Genomic DNA, 19864 nt, shown 5'->3' with positions numbered 1-19864 from the left:
TAAAATCATCTTAGTAATTTTATTTTTCATGTATTTTTTTAATCATGTTTGTAATTATTTTAAACTATTCATGCATTTTTATAATTTAGTGTTATTATACTATTTCATTATATTGCAAATTAAAATTTTAAAGATTCATTGGGCATATCAGTGGCGGAGCAAGAATTTTCAATAGAGAGTTCAAAATCTGAAAAAATAGACACACGAAATAGTCGAAAAAGGTTCAACATCTACTATATACTTAAATAATTATTTTAATCATATATAAATAATATAATTTTCCATCGAAGGAGATTCAGATGAACCACATAACTATAAGGTGGCTCCGCCACCAGGGCTTACGCCTCATCATGTGCTTACTAAAATGTCCCATCTCACCCCTACTTTTTAGAATACTATTTTAACTTGACATGAAGTTAAAACACATCAAAAAAACTTTTAAACTAAAGATAAAATCTTAAACATGTGATATGAAAATTTGAAGGGAAAGAGACATTCCGTATGAAACAAATTAAAAATGAAGTTACGACAAATAAATTGAAACGAGGATTATCAATTCCATATAAAGAGAGAGAAGGAAGAATAGGAGGTGTAGTTTGGGAAAAACAATGGAGTTGGATAGTTTCTTACCTCTTTTACTGTTAATTTTCTCATGTTCTTGCTTACCAGTTCTTCCTTGCCAAAATTGTGTCAAAGTTGGCAAATCAATTACTGGTAATCAGAAATTGATTTCAGCTGATAGAAGTTTTGCCTTAGGATTTTTCACTCCATCAAATTCAACGTACACCTATCTAGGCATATGGTACAACATAATCCCTCAACAAACAGTCGTTTGGGTTGCCAACAGAGAATCTCCCATCCCACAGAATGCCTCACCAGTTTTCACTATCGGCGGTGATGGAAATTTAGTGATTTTCGATGAAAAAGGCAAACTCATTTGGTCATCAAATGTCTCATCAACAGCACCGGAATCATTATTAACTTCAAATTTTACTATCGGAATATTGTTAGATAACGGGAACCTTGTTCTTCGACACTACGGTGAGTCCAATTATTTGTGGCAGAGCTTCCAGTATCCTACAGATACGTTATTACGCCATATGAGATTTGGTTTCAATAAAATTAGTGGCTTACGAAATGTGATCACTTCATGGACGAGTAATGAAGATGCTCGCCCCGGAAATTTCTCTTTTGGAATAGACCCTACTGAAGGGGTTATGCGTTTTGTCATTTGGAACCGAAACGGTATTTATTATAGATTTGACGATAGTTGCAGAGCGTATACAGTGTGGTGTTTCGCTGTTGTTACTGAAAATGATAATGTATATCTTAATTTAGCTTACTACAGAATCTTTCTGAGATTAAGAATCATTCTGAATCCGAGCGGGCACCTTCAGGTGATGGTGTGGAATCGGAATGGAAGTAACAAATGGAATGTTGAATTTGAAGCACCACAATCTAAGTGTGACCTTTACGCACAGTGTGGTCCGTTTGGTATCTGTGGGATCAGATCAAGTGGATTATGCAGTTGTTTAGACGGATTTGAACCTAAATTTTCGACAGATTGGGCAAATGAGAAATGGAATGGAGGTTGTGTGAGAAAAATAGCGTTGGGGTGTGATGGTGGAGATGGATTCTTTAAGCATGAGAATATGAAATTGCCAGATCATGCTGTCTCTTTAGGAAATATGAGTACTGAAGAGTGTGAAACTCAGTGCATTAGGAACTGCTCCTGTTCAGCTTATGCTTGTACGAAAAACGCCTGTTTTATATGGCTTGGAGATTTACTGGATCTTGGGCATGACACTACTAACGGCAGAGATCTCTATGTTCGAGTTCACGTGTTAGAGCTAGGTATGTTTACTTGTATCATTGTTGGTTCTGTTAACAACAAGTGAAAGACTAGTATAATTTTCGTGTTGTGGATGCAGTTACTAATAATCTATCTGGGAATTCAGCTCGAAGATACAAAATTCTCACTGTGAAAATTGTTTCTGCAATTTTTGCAATCTTGCTTCTTGTTAGTATCTCTGCTTTTATCTTCAAAAGAAAGCGCTTGAAAAGACGAGGTGAATCTAGCATTTCTAGACTGTAATGATTTCAGATTTCATATTATTTACGGTGCTTTGCCTTACTGATTGTTGTTTGGAACTAGATAAGATGGACGGAGATTCTGCTTTTGTTAGCTCCATGCCTAGTGGAACTTTAGTTGGGAAAGATGATATGAAGTTGGTACAGTACAGCCTGCAGAATATAAGAGACGCAACAAACAACTTCAATGAAAGTAACAAACTTGGAGAAGGTGGTTTTGGACCCGTGTTCAAGGTGCAAAATTCAATATTTTGATGTTCGTATTTAATTTCATGAATATAGAGAATTGTGGCTTTAAACATTCTGTTTCAGGGATCTTTGGCTGAATTTGGAGACGTAGCCATCAAAAGGCTAAGCAGGAGGTCATCACAAGGACTGGAGGAGTTCATGAATGAGTTGAAGCTAATCGCGAATTTGCAGCACAAAAATCTAGTCAGCCTCTTAGGATGTTGCGTTGAAGGGGAGGAGAAGATATTGATCTATGAGTATATGCCCAATTGCAGCCTGGACAAATTTATTTCTGGTTATACTCATTAGTATTATTTTCACGAGAATCATAACTCTGTTTTCCTCATTTCCGTTGGCTAATTGGATATTCATTTTTTCTTTTAGACCCTTCATTGAAGGTTACCCTCGATTGGGATACACGTTTTGGGATAATAGAAGGAATTGCTCAAGGAATACTTTACCTGCATAAGTACTCGAGATTAAAAGTCATCCACAGGGACTTGAAGGTAAGCAACATTCTGCTAGATCAAGAGATGATCCCAAAAATATCAGACTTTGGAATGGCAAGGATTTTCGGGACTGATCAAACACAGGCCAATACAAAACGAGTGGTTGGTACATAGTAAGTATAGTAGCCGCTTCTGTAACCAGATTTATGTTATTACCTCTTGTGTATAGCTACTTAAGACTGATTTACGCCAATATGGTATAGTGGCTATATGTCTCCAGAATACGTAGTATATGGCCAATTCTCGGAGAAATCAGATGTATTCAGCTTTGGAGTATTGCTGTTGGAAATCTTGACTGGTGAACGAAACTCAGACTTCTTCATGACTGAAATTTGTATGTCTTTATTAGGATGGGTAAGTACACTCGCGCATTTGAAAACTCAGTCCAAGTTTCTTTTCGTTTCTGTTAACATTTCACGTCATTTGGCATGTTAGGCATGGAAAATGTGGAAAGAAGGAAGAATGTTGGAGTTAATAGATCCATCAATAAGGGCGACCTGCGACAGTAACAAAGCAACACGGTCTGTTCTGGTTGCTCTTCTTTGCGTTCAAGAAATTCCTACTGATCGACCAACAATGTCTGATATAGTTGCCATGTTAAGCAACGAAACAACGCCCATCCCTGAGCCAAAAGAACCGGCTTTTCGCAGCAGCTGGCGACATCAAAAGTTAAACAATTTTTCCATAAATGAGTTGACAATTACTTTGCCAGTACCTAGATGAGAGGATTTAGCTTTCCATATTTCTTATGGAATTAATCTTATTTTGAAAAGAACCATCTTCTAAAAAATGTATAGCACTGTAAATAAAAAATCAAAAACCAATTCAATTACTCCCTCTGTCCCAGTTTATATCACTTACTTACTTTTTTTAGTCGGTTTCCAAAAAAAATGATAAATAATTTATAGACACACAAATATTTATCACTTATTTTTCGACACAAGTTTCAAAAGTTATCTCTTCTTTCTTAAACACTAAGTCAATTAACTCATATAAAATGTGACATAAGGAGTGCACCAACGCATTGGATAAACCATACACAATTGTTTCTATACTGCTACAGTTTAATAGCTAGTTACCTAGCATCGCTATAGTTTCAATATTTACCATTCATAGCAAATCTTTCATTGTCAAGTGTCTATATTCATTGTATTCATTCATGTTCACGCAAAGAATATAACTTGTGTCAATTGTATTGTGTCATTTTCTCAAAGAAAAAAAGAAGATAAGTGGAGATAGAAAGAAATCAAATTAAAGTGGATATACATATTGAAAAGCTTAAATTAATGATTAAGAAAAAAAAGATCGATGGCCCATTTGAAACTACAGAAATGTTTCTCAGCCCTTCTAATTCAACTATTTTTTGAAAATAAAAGGCAGTGTTAATAATTTCCACAAAGATGGAATCTAATCTTGATTTGTCAAACTAATACATCCCCTTTCTCTAATATGATAAACGTGATTGCACGCGCCGGTCCCTCACTTTTTCAACTCTCAATTCTTGTTTTTCTCCCATTTCCCTCCAAAAATGTAAAAGACCCAAAAAAATATCCTTTCTCTTTTTTATCTCCTTCTCCATTTGCATATGCATTTTTGTTGATGATCAAAGGATTTTGTTGTCTATTTTCAACTTGATTTCGTAGTTTATCAACTGATTTAGTAAAAGGTTAGTTCTTTATCCTTTATTTCGAGTTTTTGCTTTATCCTTAGGGTTTTTGTTGATTCGTGAAATTAAGAGCAACATTGAGTCTGATTCATCAATACAAAGCTTATTCAAGTTTTCATTTGCCATTTTTGATGAATTTCGAGAAAATTCAAAATTCATATTAGAGACCTAAATAAGAAATTAGAGCAGATTACAAACCTTAAATTCAAGATTTGAAGTAGAAATGAACATAAACAACTAAACCCTACTTATTTTTGAGAGAAAATCGTGATTTTTTTTTATAAAAGGAACAAGGGTTAATGGTGGGGAAGAAGAAACAATAGTTTATTTAATGGTGGGGAAGATGATCGTTGGAGAAAGAGAAAATTTTCGTCAAAATTTAAGGTGTTCTCACCTCCTATGGCAGGTCAACGTTTAAGTGTGTAGAAAATAGAGAAATATGAAGTTCAGGGGTAATAGCACACCCGTGAAGTTGGAGTGTGTAGTTGGGATTTCAAGTATAGATTGGGAGGGTTTTAGACCATTTTCTCTTGTTTTGANGGAGAAAGAGAAAAATTTCGTCAAAATTTAAGGTGTTCTCACCTACTATGACAGGTCAACGTTTAAGTGTGTAGAAAATAAAGAAATATGAAGTTCAGGGGTAATAGCACACCCGTGAAGTTGGAGTGTGTAGTTGGGATTTCAAAAATAGGTTGGGAGGGTTTTAGATCATTTTCTCTTGTTTTGACTTTAAAACTCTTTCATTGGTATCAGAGCAATTATTTTTTAAATTTTAGCCTATTTAAATATTAGACTAATATGCAATTCAAATTGACTGAGGAGAAACTTTGTCGTCTAAATATTTTTTAGAAGACATTTGAAAAAAAATTGATATGTGTTATAAAATCAAGCTTAGAATAATACAATATAAAGTGAACAAGACAAGTTAAGTAGAGAAAGGAAAATAGTTTTCTCTAGTCGAGTGTGTCATCCAAATGTTGAATGATATCTCTATCTATAATGTTGAGATATCACTCCCAAAGGTAACCAAACTAGTAGATACATAGTTATCCAAAAAGGTTTTTTATCACCTTGGAAGTATACATACATGAATTCAATTAATTCTTGAATAAATCAAATGAAAATCCACAATTCAATGGATTCATAAAATATGTTATATAGTCATAATAAAAGTAATTATTAGGTTGTGACACCCTATCTTAAAATACGAAGTCTCATATAGACAAAACAGCTGAGAAATGTTGAATATATAAATAAGCAGACTTTACCTATTATTGATGCATTTTAAAGTCGTGTAGGCTTAGGCCCAAAATGGATAATATCAATAGCGAGTTGAGACGTTATAAATGGTGTCAGAGCTACTCTTATATCGATGCCGCTCTTGTGTCAGCAAAACTAGTAGAGATGTTGGAAATATAAGTAAGCATGTCTAATATCTACTAGAACACATTTGAAAGTTGTGCAGGCCTAGTGCCAGAGCGGACAATATCACTAGTGACTTGGATCGTTACATAGTTACTTAAGCAAATTAAAAAAAACAGACAAAAAAATTATATTTGGCTTGCGTTTGGACATACGATATGAAGTCATTATTTTAAATCAGTGTTTAGACATACGATTTGAGATCATGATTTCAAATCAAATTCCAAACTTTCCAAACAACATAATTTGAGATTCTAAATCGTGATTTCAAATATATATAACTTGACCCATAAATTTAAATTTTGTAAAAAAAATACCCAGTATTTTAAATTTTGTAAAAAAGCTCTGAAGGATATTGTTTATACCACGTGAAATAATTATTTTAAAGAACAACTAGTTACTACAATTGTTGACTAATAGAATCTCTATTGGTCGCCGGCAACAATGGTGGATGTGTGTCGAAGAAGACGAAGTGACACCATGATTTTTGATCGGAGGCTTCCACAGACTTATTTTCTCTATTGCTTTAGATTTTTGTTTGTTTCTCCTTTTTGTTGTCTCAGATTGTTTTGTCTTTATATTTCTGTTTGTTTGTGTTATTTTAATTTTAGGCTATTAGTGGATTTGGTCTGTTTGGAGTTTGTACGTTATCCGGGTGGTTCTTGTACTTATTTGCTTTGTTCATTAACAAAATCGCCTTTCGGCTTATTTGTTTTTTTTTTAAAAAAAGATTAATGAATTTTCATAAAATTATGTACATTTAAAATTTTGTGATCACAAATATTTATTTATATAGAGATATGTGAATTATTAATGCGGCACATTAGGATATTAATATTTTAATATTCTATTTATGAACTATGGTAAGCTCATTTGCTAGAATATAATTGTATAAAATTTAAGAAAATTTTGATAGTTCTCATAAGTTATGAAGTTTTTATGTTTATGAGAAAAATACGACTTAGTCTATTTTTTCTTCCATTCTTACTGAATGGCCTTTTAAGACAAGTTAAGAAGGTAGAAGAGACCAAAATGAAACAGAAAATGTACTTTTTTTTATCAACACAATATATTCTATGTTGTACACAATATTAAGCATATATACTTTTCAGTTTTCACTATAAATATCAGCAGTACTGGTCCCAAGTCTTCTACTGCCTAAACAACAAAAAAATTGAGAAAAAGAAAAGGATCATGTATTCCTGTAATTTTGTTTTTTAATCTAAGGTGAAAAAATAATTTAAATTCGCGTTTAAATTCATTTGAAAAACTAATGAATTCATCACGTTATCGGCCTTCTTCAACTGTGATTGTCAACTCAATTTTGGAGAAGCTAGGTGGTGTACCAGATGAAACAGAAGTTGAATTAGAAACATTTCGCCTCGACACAAAAGCCGGTTGATTAGGCTTTGGAAGAGACGTACTTTCACTACGAAGCATCATCACAACATTTGACATGGAAGGACGATCACCTGGATCTTCTTGCACACATAAGAGTCCAACGTTTATGCACGTCATTGCTTCTTTCGGGTTGCATGATTCGAGCAATGAATGATCCAGCAAATGTAGTGCCCTTTTTTCTTTCCAGTAATTCCATGCCTGTGATATCATGATTTAGAATAATGAATATGAAGTTCAACATACACATCGGAAAAAAATTAACGTGTACTCAAGGCACTCACATGGACCAAAAGGTTAGATGCTTCTTTAGATTGATAAAATCCTGTATTTCTCCTTCCGGTTACTATCTCCAGTATAACTACTCCTAAGCTGAATACGTCTGACTTAATCGAAAATACACCTTCCAATGCATATTCAGGAGACATATATCCGCTAAATCAAATAATGATGGAATAATCATAAGTCAGATGTGCGATGAAATTAAGCAACGTTCATAACATTGTCATGTTTGTATTACTTACTAAGTTCCAACCACTTTTTTGGTACTTGCTTCTGTTGTTTGTTCTTCAACTATCCTTGCCAAGCCAAAGTCTGAGATTTTTGGGTTCATTTGTTGATCCAAAAGAATGTTACTTGTTTTCAGATCTCTATGAATGATTCTGAGCCTTGAGTCTTCGTGAAGATAGAGAAGCCCTCGAGAAATTCCTAATATGATCTCAAATCGTTTTTTCCACTTCAATGACTTGCTAAGTGTTGGATCTTGTTTTGGTGACCAAGGAGAAAATTTAGCAACATTGATCAAGTAAATAGAGTGATTAAGAAATAAGATCAGTTCAGATATGTATACTAACCGAATATGAAGGTGTCTAGACTTTTGTTTGACATATACTCGTAAAGTAGAATCTGTTCATACCCTGTGATACAGTAGCCTAAAAGTCTGACTAGATTTCTATGTTGAAGTTTCGAGATCAGTATGACTTCGTTCCTGAATTCTTCAATGCCCTGTCTAGATTGGGTTGATAGCCTTTTCACAGCAATTTCTTGTCCATCTGAAAATATACCCTGAAAGATTTTCGATGTGGAAACTAGGATGCTATGAAATGACTACATAAAGTTGAACTCATGTTAAAGTGAATTATTAATGCTAACCTTATAAACAGGACCAAAACCTCCTTGTCCAAGTTTATTTACATCTGAGAAATGATCTGTGGCTGCTAGTATGTTTTCCAAACTAAAGAATGGAACGGCAATGTTTTGCTTATCATTTTCGTTAATCAGAATTTGTGCTTCTCTTTCTCTGTTTAACCAATGTGGAACTGGATTGCCTCCTGTGCTTTGTTGGCTTGCTAAGATAAAAAAAAAAAAAAAAGAGCAGCCTTTTGAGATATCTCTCTTGATCTGATTCGGAAAAAAAAAGTGGAAGGAGAAATTTTTCTGGTAGTGGTAAAACAACTACTCCAGAGATTGTAATAGCAACACAAGTACCTGTTTTCTTTGACATTATTCTCCTATGATAAATGTAGCTAAAGCTACATAGAAGTAGAACTGCAACGGCTACCACGCCAGATATGATGACTTTAACCTTCAGGGACAATTTCCCTGAATTTGCATCTGATGACAGAAAGAAGAAACATAAGGAAATTGTGACAAGAAATAGACTATTTTGGGATGGGTCTGATTCTAATAACGTGATAAGAAATGGACCTTGAGGCTAACTCAACTATAAAAGCTAGTTTATGAGGTAAGAACTGTCCAAAACCATATGAAAAGACCATCTCATCCTTAAGGAGCTGATGTGGGAACTCAACGAACTGGTAATGTTTACTGGCGAAAGGTCTTCAACTCATTTTGGCAGTTGTAACTAATCAAAACATGAAAACCATACATTTGGTCAGTGACCATCTTATGTGTGTTTATAACGTAGAGGATGTTGCGTAAACTTAAATTTGGTCAGTGGCTATCTGATGTTTGTTTAAAACATAGAAGGTGTTTGCGTAAACTTATAATTGCCTAGTTAATTCTTATGAGCACTAAGATTTAGAGAATGTATAGACTCGTACTGTTTAAAGACATGAGGTAAAGAACTGAAACATCAGACAAGAAAAAACAAACATCCATAGAAAGCTCTATCGGTAGCTATTTGGAGATGAGCATTGCATACATAGAAATGGCAAACACTATCAAATACAACTCCTAACTTTAAACTTACCTTCACCGTATACTTCGTCAGAGACAGCGAGTCTGGTATAAATCACACTTCCACTACCATCTCCTGGTGAGAGTTGCTTCAGATTCACAACTTCATTCCAAATTGAACACACATTATTATCATAAGCATATGCATTACATGAAGAACAGTTACTCAAGCAAGTCGACTGGCATTCCTCAGAACTAGCTGCCTGCACAGTTAGAGAATATCCGGGCAATGTCACATTGGAATTCTCCGAAAAACCGCCCTTTATTTTACCATCACCACACTGCAAGCTTTCCTTCCTAACACAGCCACCAGAATGATCATTCAAGCCCCATTCTGTATCAGATCTAGGTGTGAAACCAGTCAAGCAATTACAGAAGGTCGCGGACTCCTTATTGCAAATGCTAAAGGCACCACAACTAGCATACACCTCACAGGGTTGTCTTGGTTGAGAAGTAAAAATTTGCCATTCCTTTAAATTTTCCGCCCAAATCAGATGCCTGATTTGCCCAGAGACATCTAGTGTTAATCTGATTTTGGAAGAGTTACGGAGGGAATAAGTAAAATAGCTCTCATTTTCATTATCAACATATGAAAATCTGTATCTATCAGAATTCAAACTCATCTCAGGCATCATGTTGAAAATATGCCCATTCCAAGATCCAGTAGCTGAGTACATCTCAGTCCTGTTCCATTTTATCAAGAACTGCTTATTACTCTGATCCATTTCCACTGAAAAAATCCCCGGAGATGGATCCTCTGAGTTCTTCCAAGAAGTAAGAATCTTTGTTGTATTTGTACGCTTGTCATACTTCACCTTAGCATTCGGCAACCATGTATTAGTCGGGTTATCGAAGCTTTGCCAAAGTGGTGTAGTTGAATTTGATCCATCGCTCAAAATCAAATTACCATCATCAGAAAGAATTGCCATTAGTGTATTTGAACTAATTGTGTTGCTGATATTTGTGGACCAAAACAAGTTTTTGGATTCAGTCATAAGCACTAAATTACCATCTAAAACTTTCAACTCAACAGAATTCATATCAGTAGCAGAAAGTGGCTTCTCCCTGTTTGCTACCCATACTATTGTTTGTGGCATTACATTCTTATACCATATACCAAGATAGTAATTTTTCGAACTACCAGGAAAAAAGAATCCTAATTCAAAGTTTTCGCCCGAAGAGACTATACTTTGGTTTCCAGAAACAGAATGATTTACTGAGATCATTTCAACTCCAAGAGACTGATGAATATTGATAGATAAACATGTTACGATCACAAAAAGTAGACGAATCGAATAATGTTGCAGTTGCATGGTTGCACCAAATTTGATAACAGAAGATGCACAGCATCAATTAAGATCATGTTGATAGTCATGGTAAGACTTGGTTTTTTCGTTCAATCAGATTCATATGAGACTTGTCTAATAGTCTAAAAGTCAATAAGCACGCGTGTTTGGTATGAAATAAGGCTGCCATTAATCTACAATGGGTGGATTTGGTCATGTGTCAAATTAGGCGTCCGGAATGCAAAGAAATGTATTTTCGATTTGACTCAACCTCAAAAGTTAGCTGATAGGAAAAACTTATAAGGAGCTCAAGGTTCTCGTCGGGACTCATGCCATTCATCAATGTGTATGCTTTAATTTCTTATTATATTTGAATTTTTATAAATTGAGGTTTATCTCTTTTCACTTGGTAGCATCCACAATGCAACTCTAACCGATTAGAGAGAAAAAAATGTGAGAAACAAGTGTTGAACTCTCTCGGTCTTATTTATGTGGCACCATTTTCCATTTTTGTTTGTCCAAAAAAATACTTTTTCTGTTGTCATCATTTTAGATTTTACATCCCTTAAGAAACTAGGTAAGTTTACCATCGTTTTCTTATTTAGTGTTCTCTTAAAGTCAAATTTTCAATCAATAAACTTGAATTAATTAATTTTTAATTATTTAATTTGACCAATAAACATAAATTATTTACTTAGTTTTCAAATGCATATTTTCAAAGCTAATAACTCTCGAGGGTAAAGTAGGAAAAATATAATCATTTATGCATCAATTTTATGAAATGACAATTATTAGGAAACATCTATTTTTAGTAAGTACAACATGTAAATAAGAATGAAAGGAGTATTACCTTACAATAATTAGAAATAATTTAACTCTAAAATTCTTCTTTTACCCTTAATAAAATGATTTAAAATCACAACAATATTTAAGAATTGTTTTAGGCCATAAATTTTTAAAAAATATGATTTAACATTATGTTAAGTCAAATAGTTCCGGACAAAAAAATATTTAGTATGGTTAATTATCACTATTTTGTTTTCAATCTTTAAAGGGGAATGGATGGGAAAAAAAGGAATTAAGAAAAATAAAAGAACCAACAACATTGACTTGGTCAATAAGTGGGAAAAGGCTGGCAATGGGTCGAAAGCGATTTCGCAAGGGGCAATTGTACCCTCAATTAAACATTTACGGAGGCATCTCCGATCCTACGCTCTATTTTATTTTTCAAATATAAAATTTTCTATTTTTTCCAAACAATCAACTCTAATTTAATTTTCTATTTTACTTTCTATTATTTTTTCTCTATCCTCAATATTATATTATTATTTCTATTTCATTCTTATTTTCTTTTTCATAATATAAATCCTTTATTTTTTTCCAATAATTACTTCATATAATTTTCATGTGAAATAATAAAAATTTTATTTTTTCAAAATTTTTATTTAATATAAAATTTTATTCTATTCTGAATTTGTATATAACATACATTGCAAGAAAATATTAGTATATAATATGCAAATTAATGGACAAATTCAAATAAATGCGAAATACAATTACATAAACACTCAATTTTTGAAATTATTACGTTGTTCCCATAAAAGTTCTATTAATGAATGCACTACAAAGTTCAAAATGAGCATTTTTGTCCTTATTTTTTTTTATGTCTAGCTAAAAATTGTTTAAATCGGAGATTTTCATCTACCACCATTTCTATCGTTAGAGTTAGAGCCTCTACGGCATCTTGAATTGGTTCATTAAGATCACGTTCATCCTCAATTATCATGTTATACAGTATAATACATGTAGTCATTATATCATGTAGCACTTCCTTTCTCCAAAAATGTGACGGTCTTGCAATAATTGTAAAACATGATTGCAAAACTCTGAATGCACGTTCAACATCTTTTCGGCATGTTTCATCGCGAATTAATTATTATGTTATGTATTGTATTTTATCTTGTATTTAAATTATTATGTTATTTATTGTATTGTTTATCTTGTATTTAAGTTATCATATTATGTATTGAATTTTTAAATTAAAATTTTCATCTTATCATTTTAATTTTGTGTATTCTTTATAGTGAAATTAATAGTAAAATCAAATTATATTATCGATGAAAATTAGAAAAAATTAAAATACTATTAATTCGGGATGAAAGTAGTATATATTAAATAATATATTTTTAAAAATATTATATTACATTTAAAAAGAATTGTGAATATTAGATATTTTATTAATGACATTATATGTAAAATAATAATAAAATATCCAAAAAGTGAAATAGAGTGTGTGAATAGTAGTTCTCCAAATTTGGAGAACTACTATTCACCTCTCTAAATATGAAGAATAGAGAGTGATATGAAGGTGGGTTGGAGTGTCCGTTCTCTATTTTACTCTCCAAATATAGAGAATAGAGAGTAAAATAGAGGTGGGTTGGAGATGGTCTCACCAAGGTGGGGACACAACATTGTTGCTATCAAATGCCAACATGAATAGACTCAAGTCTTTGCCACATTTGGAATTTACTTAAAAGGAAACAATGATTTTATACTTTCTACCTTCATAACTCACATCACATTTTTCAAGGAATAGAGACCCAACTGGAGTGTGGACCGAAAACCTAAATAGACATGAATTTCACTCTGATACTATTTAGATCTAACTCAACTCCAAAAGTTAGTTCACAAGGAAAGAATTGCTCAAGTGCATATAAGCAGAACATCCGTCTATTATCAATCAATGTGGGACTCTAACACATTTTAACAGAGATAAAGTTAATATCTAATATCTACTCTTTTGGCTTGAAACATTTGGTTTACATGTATTTAACGAACAGATCGGAGAGGGGCCAGAGTCTGTCCCAAATTATTCCATCGACCGTGTCTATTAAGAAAATAAGAAATGTAACTTTATAACTTGTTGTAGAAATTCGTGTTTACCTTTGACAAATCTCACATAGACAAAATGCAATGGAGATATTAGTCATATAAAAGGGATATCTTAGATCCTACTAACGTGTTTTAAAGTCGCGTGCATCTAGACTTAAAGCAGATAATATCACAAGTAGGTTCGACTGTCACATTTGGTATAAAGTCACAATGCATACAACCTTGGATGACATTAGGGCAAACGTAACGTTTTTAAAGACACTAAAAGGGTAATATGCATGGAAAAAATGTTGATCAGTGAATGAATATTATTGAGTTAAACGAAAATGATGGAGAATATTTATTCTCCATTGATGTTGATCTGAAGCTTTGAGGAGAAATGAAGAATGCTCTGATTTGGGGAAAATGAAAACTGAACTTCATTTCATGAAGATGTAATGTATTTATACAGACTCAATAATAAGAAGGTTCTAGAATCTAACTAACTAACAACAAAAATAACTAACTCATCAACAAGAATAAAATGAATAACAAACTTAACTGACTTAGTTCATCACACTTATTACACTAATTGCCCTTGAATAAACTTTATCTTAACACCCCCCTCAAGTTGGAAGTGAGTAGTTCACAGCTAGCTTGTGTAGAATGTTGGAGTGTTTAGCACTCGGCAGTGCCTTAGTCAGTACATCAGCTAGCTGATTATTTGTTGAGATGTGATGGAGTGTGATGAGTCCTTCTTGTATTTTTTCTCTAACAAAATGACAGTCCACTTCTATATGCTTTGTTCTCTCATGAAACACAGGGTTCTTTGATATGTGAATAGTTGTCTGGCTGTCACAAAACACATATATGGGCAGTTTACATGGTAAATTCAGCTCAATCAGTAATCTTTCTAGCCACACCAATTCTCCAACAACCTTCCTAACAGCTCTATACTATGTTTCTGCTGAGGATAAAGATATGGTCATTTGCTTCTTAGACTTCTAGCTCACAGGACTGTCCCTCATGAGCACAACATAACCACTCACTGACTTTCTTGTATCAGGGCAGGCTGCCCAGTCTGAGTCACAATATGCAGTGATTGAGCAATTTGCATTATTTGACAAATGTATCCCTAAACAAGGGTCATTCTTAGGGTATCTCAGAACATGATAAGAAGCCTTGAGATGTGGTTCTCTGGGATTTTGGAGGAATTGACTGAGATGCTGGACACTGAAAGCTATGTCCATTCTTGTGTTGGTCAAAAAATTCAGCTTACCTACTAATTTCCTGTAGTATGTGGGATCTGTAAGTAATACACCTTCACCTGCCTTAAGTTTAACTGTGGACTCAAGAGGTGATGACACAGGTATGCAATCTGAACAATCAAACTCATGCAGTAGGCTAATAGTAAACTTTCTTTGAGAGATTATAACCCCTGAATCTTTGTACAAAATTTCCAAACCTATGAAGTATTGCAGTCTCCCCAAATCCTTAATCTGGAACTCATTATGGAGAGAATTCTTCAAAGAAGTAATCTCTATAATATCAGTACCAGTTATAATGACATCATCCACATAGACAGCAACAAAGACTAAAGAACTTCCAATTTTTCTATAGAACAAGGAGTAATCACTGGCAGAATGAGAGTAGCCTCTTGAGTATAAAAATTGTGCTAACTTGTCATACTATTATCTACTTGATTGCTTCAGTCCATACAAGGACTTCTTGAGCTTACAAACCATTCTTGTATCAGTCACCATGAGTCCATGAGGTATGTCCATATACACTTCTTCATGGAGATCTCCATGAAGGAAGACATTATTCACATCTAGTTGGTACATGTCCCAACCTTTCTTGACAGCCAGATTGATTAAAATCCTGATTGTAGTTATTTTAACTACTGGGGAAAAAGTCTCATTGTAATCAATGCCAGCTTGTTGAGTGTATCCCTTCACAACTAGTCTAGCTTTCAATCTCTCTATTGTGCCATCAGCCTTGTGTTTAACTTTGTAAACCCACATGCATCTAATTGCCCTCTTTCCCATGGGTAATGTAACAAGATCCCATGTCTCATTGGCATACAATGCATCAAATTCTGATGTCATAGCTGTCTGCCAAGCAGGGTCAAGTGTTGCCTCTTCATATGAGCATGGTTCAATGTCATGAGAAGGACCTTTAACACTATGTTGACTATCTTGGTTAAGACTTGTAAGAGAATAATAATGAGTGGTAGGTGCAAAGTTAGAGGATGGGGTTGAGGAAGGCTGAGTATGCAAAGAGGGTAAGGAATAACTATATTCTTTCAAGTAAGTGGGGATGATATGGGACCTACTGGACCTTCTAAGATTTAGTGTTTGGGTTTGATGTTGTTCAGTGGTGTCAGGTAAGGCATGTTCAGCTGAGTTGGGTTGTCTATTTGTTGAAGGTGAAGGAAAGTCTAATGATTGTTCAAAAGCTGATGGTGGAGATATTTGTGAAAGTATAGATGCACGCAAGTCAGTATTAGTGACATTAAAATTAGTGTCATCATCATCCAAAACAACAGTTTTGTTAAAAGTATCATAAGCAGAGTTTAACACCTTTGAATTAGTATTCAAAGTTCTTAGTATTGTGGAAAAACTAGGATCAGTTTCAGACTTAGACAAGGCAAAAGGAAAGATATTCTCATGAAAAGTTACATCCCTAGAAACATGTATCCTTTTGGTACTTAGATCTAGGACTTTATAGCCTTTTGTATTGAAAGGATATCTAATGAAAATGTGAGGTATGGACCTTGGATCAAATTTGTCCTTATGAGTCTTTATGGTAGGGAAACATAAAAACCCAAATGACCTAAGGTGAGAATAGGTGGGAGGTTGGTGGTACAATATTTCAAAAGGTGTTTTGTTGTGGAGAATTGTATTGGGAAGTCTATTGATTAAGTAAGTAGCTGTTAAAATGCATTCTCCCCAATATGTGATGGGAAGTTTGGATTGGTACAGAAGTGCTCTAGCAACCTCCAGAAGGTGTTTGTATTTCCTTTCCACTATACCATTTTGTTGTGGTGTGTAGGGACAAGTCTTTTGGTGTATTATTCCCTTTGCTTGGAAATACATGAAGGTTTCATTATTGATGAACTCTGTACCATTGTTAGTTCTTATTGACTTGACAGTGGTTTTGAACTGATTTTCAACAAGTGATATGAATGATTTTATGATTTGAAGGGTGTTGGTTTTGCAACTAAGGAGGTGAGTCCATGTTGATCTACTAAAGTCATCAACTATGGTTAAAAAATACTTGTAATTATTGTGGGATGAGGCATGGTATGGTCCCCATAAATCCATGTGAAGGAGATCAGAGGTATTGGTGCTAGAGACAGTGGTCTTGGTTGGAAAAGAAAGTCTGGTTTGTCTGGCCATAGGGCACACAGTGCACATGAAGGGTTGTTTTGGTGAGAGGGTTATGGGAATGGTAGGAATACCTTTCATTTTTACAAAAGGAACATCTCCTAGCCTATTATGCCACAAGTGATCAACATTGTTTCCATTAGACAAGCATGTTATGGCAGGCCCATTCAATTTAGAAGAGACGGTATAAAAAACACAAGCAGGAAACACATTATTATTGCCTAAACAAGTGGACCTTACATCTGTAGTATTACAAGTGGTTATACCAGGAGTGTTATTCAAGGCATTACAGGAAATACTATTGGAACAAACAGTAGTAAAATCAAAAAAACAAGGTAAAGAACTGGAAATAGGTGTAGCAGAAGAAGTAGAAACTGATGCAGAAATGAGAGTAGAACATGCAATGTGACATCTTGAGCACAGATAGTATAGTCCATTTTGTGCTCTACCAATCTCCAAAGGGCTCTTCATTGAAGGGCCCTGCATGAAACAAGAAAAATTATTGAAACTGACATTTACTTTCAGGTGAGAAACCAAACAATGAACTGATATCAAGTTGAATTTAAAACTAGGCACAAACAATACTTTATACAAAGTGAGTAAAGGATTTAGATGTATATCACCAATTTCTGTCACCTTTACTTTATAGCCATTTGGAAGGGTAATTAGGAAAGGACTGGGTAAAGGTCTGAGGTTTGTGAGTAATGATTTCATGAAGGTCATATGGTGTGTGGCCCCTGAGTCTATAATCCAAGAGTCAATAGAGAGTTTTAGGCATTTACATGACAAATTTCCAATGTCATTAATTGAAGAGTAGCATGCTAAGATACCTGCAAAGTTAACAACTCCACCATTCAAGTTGTTCCCAGATTCCTTTGCAGTGCTACTTCCTCCTGGAATCTGGATGTGCTCCAGTAGATTTACCAACTGATAAATTTGTTGTTGAGTTAGACTTTGTTCATGCATTTTCCCTTTTCCTTTGCCTACTTCATGATTCTTGTCACATGTATCTTCCAGAAACTCCTCAGAAAAACCATTTGTAGTAGCTGTTGTTCCTGCATTCTTTCCCTTAGAAAACTTGAAATCAGGAGGAAAGCCATGTAGCTTGTAACACTTTTCTTTGATATGACCAGTCTTCTTACAATGGTCACAAAAGAGCTTAGACCTGTTAGGAGCCCTGCTATTGCCCCCATTATTTCTATTAGGAGCATAGTTAGTCCTGAAATTTGTGCTAGTACTGGCAGCATTCACATGAAAAGAAGTGGAGTCCAAATTGAACCTGTTTTGAGGCTTCACCTCTCTTTGTTTCTCCTCCTGGACAAGAATAGAAAAAGTTTGAGCCATAGTGGGTAATGGATTCATCATCAAAATGCTGTCTCTCACAATGGTGTAAACTTCATTCAATCCCATCAGGATTTGAATAAGTCTCTTATCCAACTCAGCTTTATGTATTTTCGATTTACCAGTACATATGCACACACATGTGCATTGTGAATTTGTGTCTAATGTGTTAAGCTCCTCCCATAACTTCTTAATTCTGGTGTAGTACCCAGTAATGTCCAAGTTCCCCTGACTGAGATCATTAATTTCGCGCTGAAGTTGATACAATTTAGCTCCATTAGTTTGACCATACTTGTCCTCTAATTCGATCCAAAGTTCTCTTGTATTGTCTACATATTGCAGGCTATCTCTGAGATCTTTGGACAGAGAATTCAAAATCCAGGAGGTGACCATATCATCACATCTCTCCCACTGAGGAAATTCGGCTGAATCTGTATGGTCTTTGCACTTTCCCATTGATGAAACCTGTTTTGTTCTTCACTGATAGGCCTCGAAGAACAGCTCATCTCCATGAACGATATCCAGATCCATCGAACAGGACAGGGACGAGTGTAGACCCAGCATTCTCAGAAGGATGAACATAGAATACACTGGTTAGATCCAGAGAAATAGGGTCTGGAGGTTTATTGCCATTTGAAGTTCCTTCCTGATGACTGCTCTGTACCATTCTGTGTGAAGTTGAATTACTAAAAGAAAAAGGGACGAAACAAAAAAAAATTGAACTGCGGAAAGTGAAAGAAAACCGTCACGGCTCTGATACCATATTGAGTTAAACGAAAACTGATGGAGAATATTGATTCTCCATTGATGCTGATCTGAAGCTTTGAGGAGAAATGAAGAATGCTCTTATTTGGGGAAAATGAAAACTGAACTTCATTTCATGAAGATGTAGTGTATTTATATAGACTCAATAATAAGAAGGTTCTAGAATCTAACTAACTAACAACAAAAATAACTAGCTCATTAACAAGAATAAAATGAATAACAAACTTAACCGACTTAGTTCATCACACTTATTACACTAATTTCCCTTGAATAAACTTTATCTTAACAAATATAACTTTGAATTCAATTCAAGTGACCTGTTGTCACTTGAAGGAAGATACAATGGTTTATTCTCTGTGCCAAAAAAAAAATTAATCGAAAAATTCATTACTGAATTAAAAGGAAAGATATAGATGATTTTAACATAATGTTGAGTTATTCGTCGTGCATTTACATCTCTATGTATTGGCCTTCTTCTTCATGAGTTATCGTCAACTCTTTGTTGAAAGTGCTGTAGAGCTTAGAAGAGGAAGAAGATGTACTCAAAGCATTTCTTCTTGTGATAAAATGTGGCTGACTTGGTCTTGGAAGAGTCATGCTTTCGCCTCCAAGCATAACGACTACATTTGACATTGTAGGACGATCACCTGGATCTTTTTGAACACATAGAAGTGCCACATTTATGCATTTTATCACTTC

At 34.4% G+C, this 19864-nt stretch overlaps 2 protein-coding genes across 2 annotated transcripts; one reads left to right on the top strand and one right to left on the bottom strand.

The window, feature by feature from the left end:
• Nucleotides 1-579: 579 nt before the first annotated feature.
• Nucleotides 580-3682, top strand: LOC125877867 (receptor-like serine/threonine-protein kinase SD1-8). Its single transcript, XM_049559145.1, has 7 exons — nucleotides 580-1854; nucleotides 1932-2069; nucleotides 2156-2325; nucleotides 2404-2614; nucleotides 2704-2941; nucleotides 3032-3182; nucleotides 3264-3682. Exons 1-7 carry the CDS (start codon nucleotides 609-611, stop codon nucleotides 3549-3551), a joined length of 2442 nt encoding a protein of 813 aa, XP_049415102.1. The 5' UTR covers nucleotides 580-608; the 3' UTR covers nucleotides 3552-3682.
• Nucleotides 3683-6534: 2852 nt separating this feature from the next.
• Nucleotides 6535-11022, bottom strand: LOC125876639 (G-type lectin S-receptor-like serine/threonine-protein kinase At4g03230). The gene is made up of 7 exons (XM_049557859.1): nucleotides 9527-11022; nucleotides 8803-8928; nucleotides 8467-8663; nucleotides 8169-8379; nucleotides 7839-8076; nucleotides 7599-7749; nucleotides 6535-7515 (listed from the first exon to the last, which is right to left on the bottom strand). Exons 1-7 carry the CDS (start codon nucleotides 10824-10826, stop codon nucleotides 7204-7206), a joined length of 2535 nt encoding a protein of 844 aa, XP_049413816.1. The 5' UTR covers nucleotides 10827-11022; the 3' UTR covers nucleotides 6535-7203.
• Nucleotides 11023-19864: the final 8842 nt, after the last annotated feature.

Source organism: Solanum stenotomum, chromosome 9 (assembly GCF_019186545.1).
Source record: "Solanum stenotomum isolate F172 chromosome 9, ASM1918654v1, whole genome shotgun sequence".
In the NCBI taxonomy this organism is placed as follows: domain Eukaryota; kingdom Viridiplantae; phylum Streptophyta; class Magnoliopsida; order Solanales; family Solanaceae; genus Solanum; species Solanum stenotomum.
The sequence above is the reverse complement of the archived record's forward strand: the minus strand, read 5'-3'. Positions and strand labels throughout refer to the sequence as shown.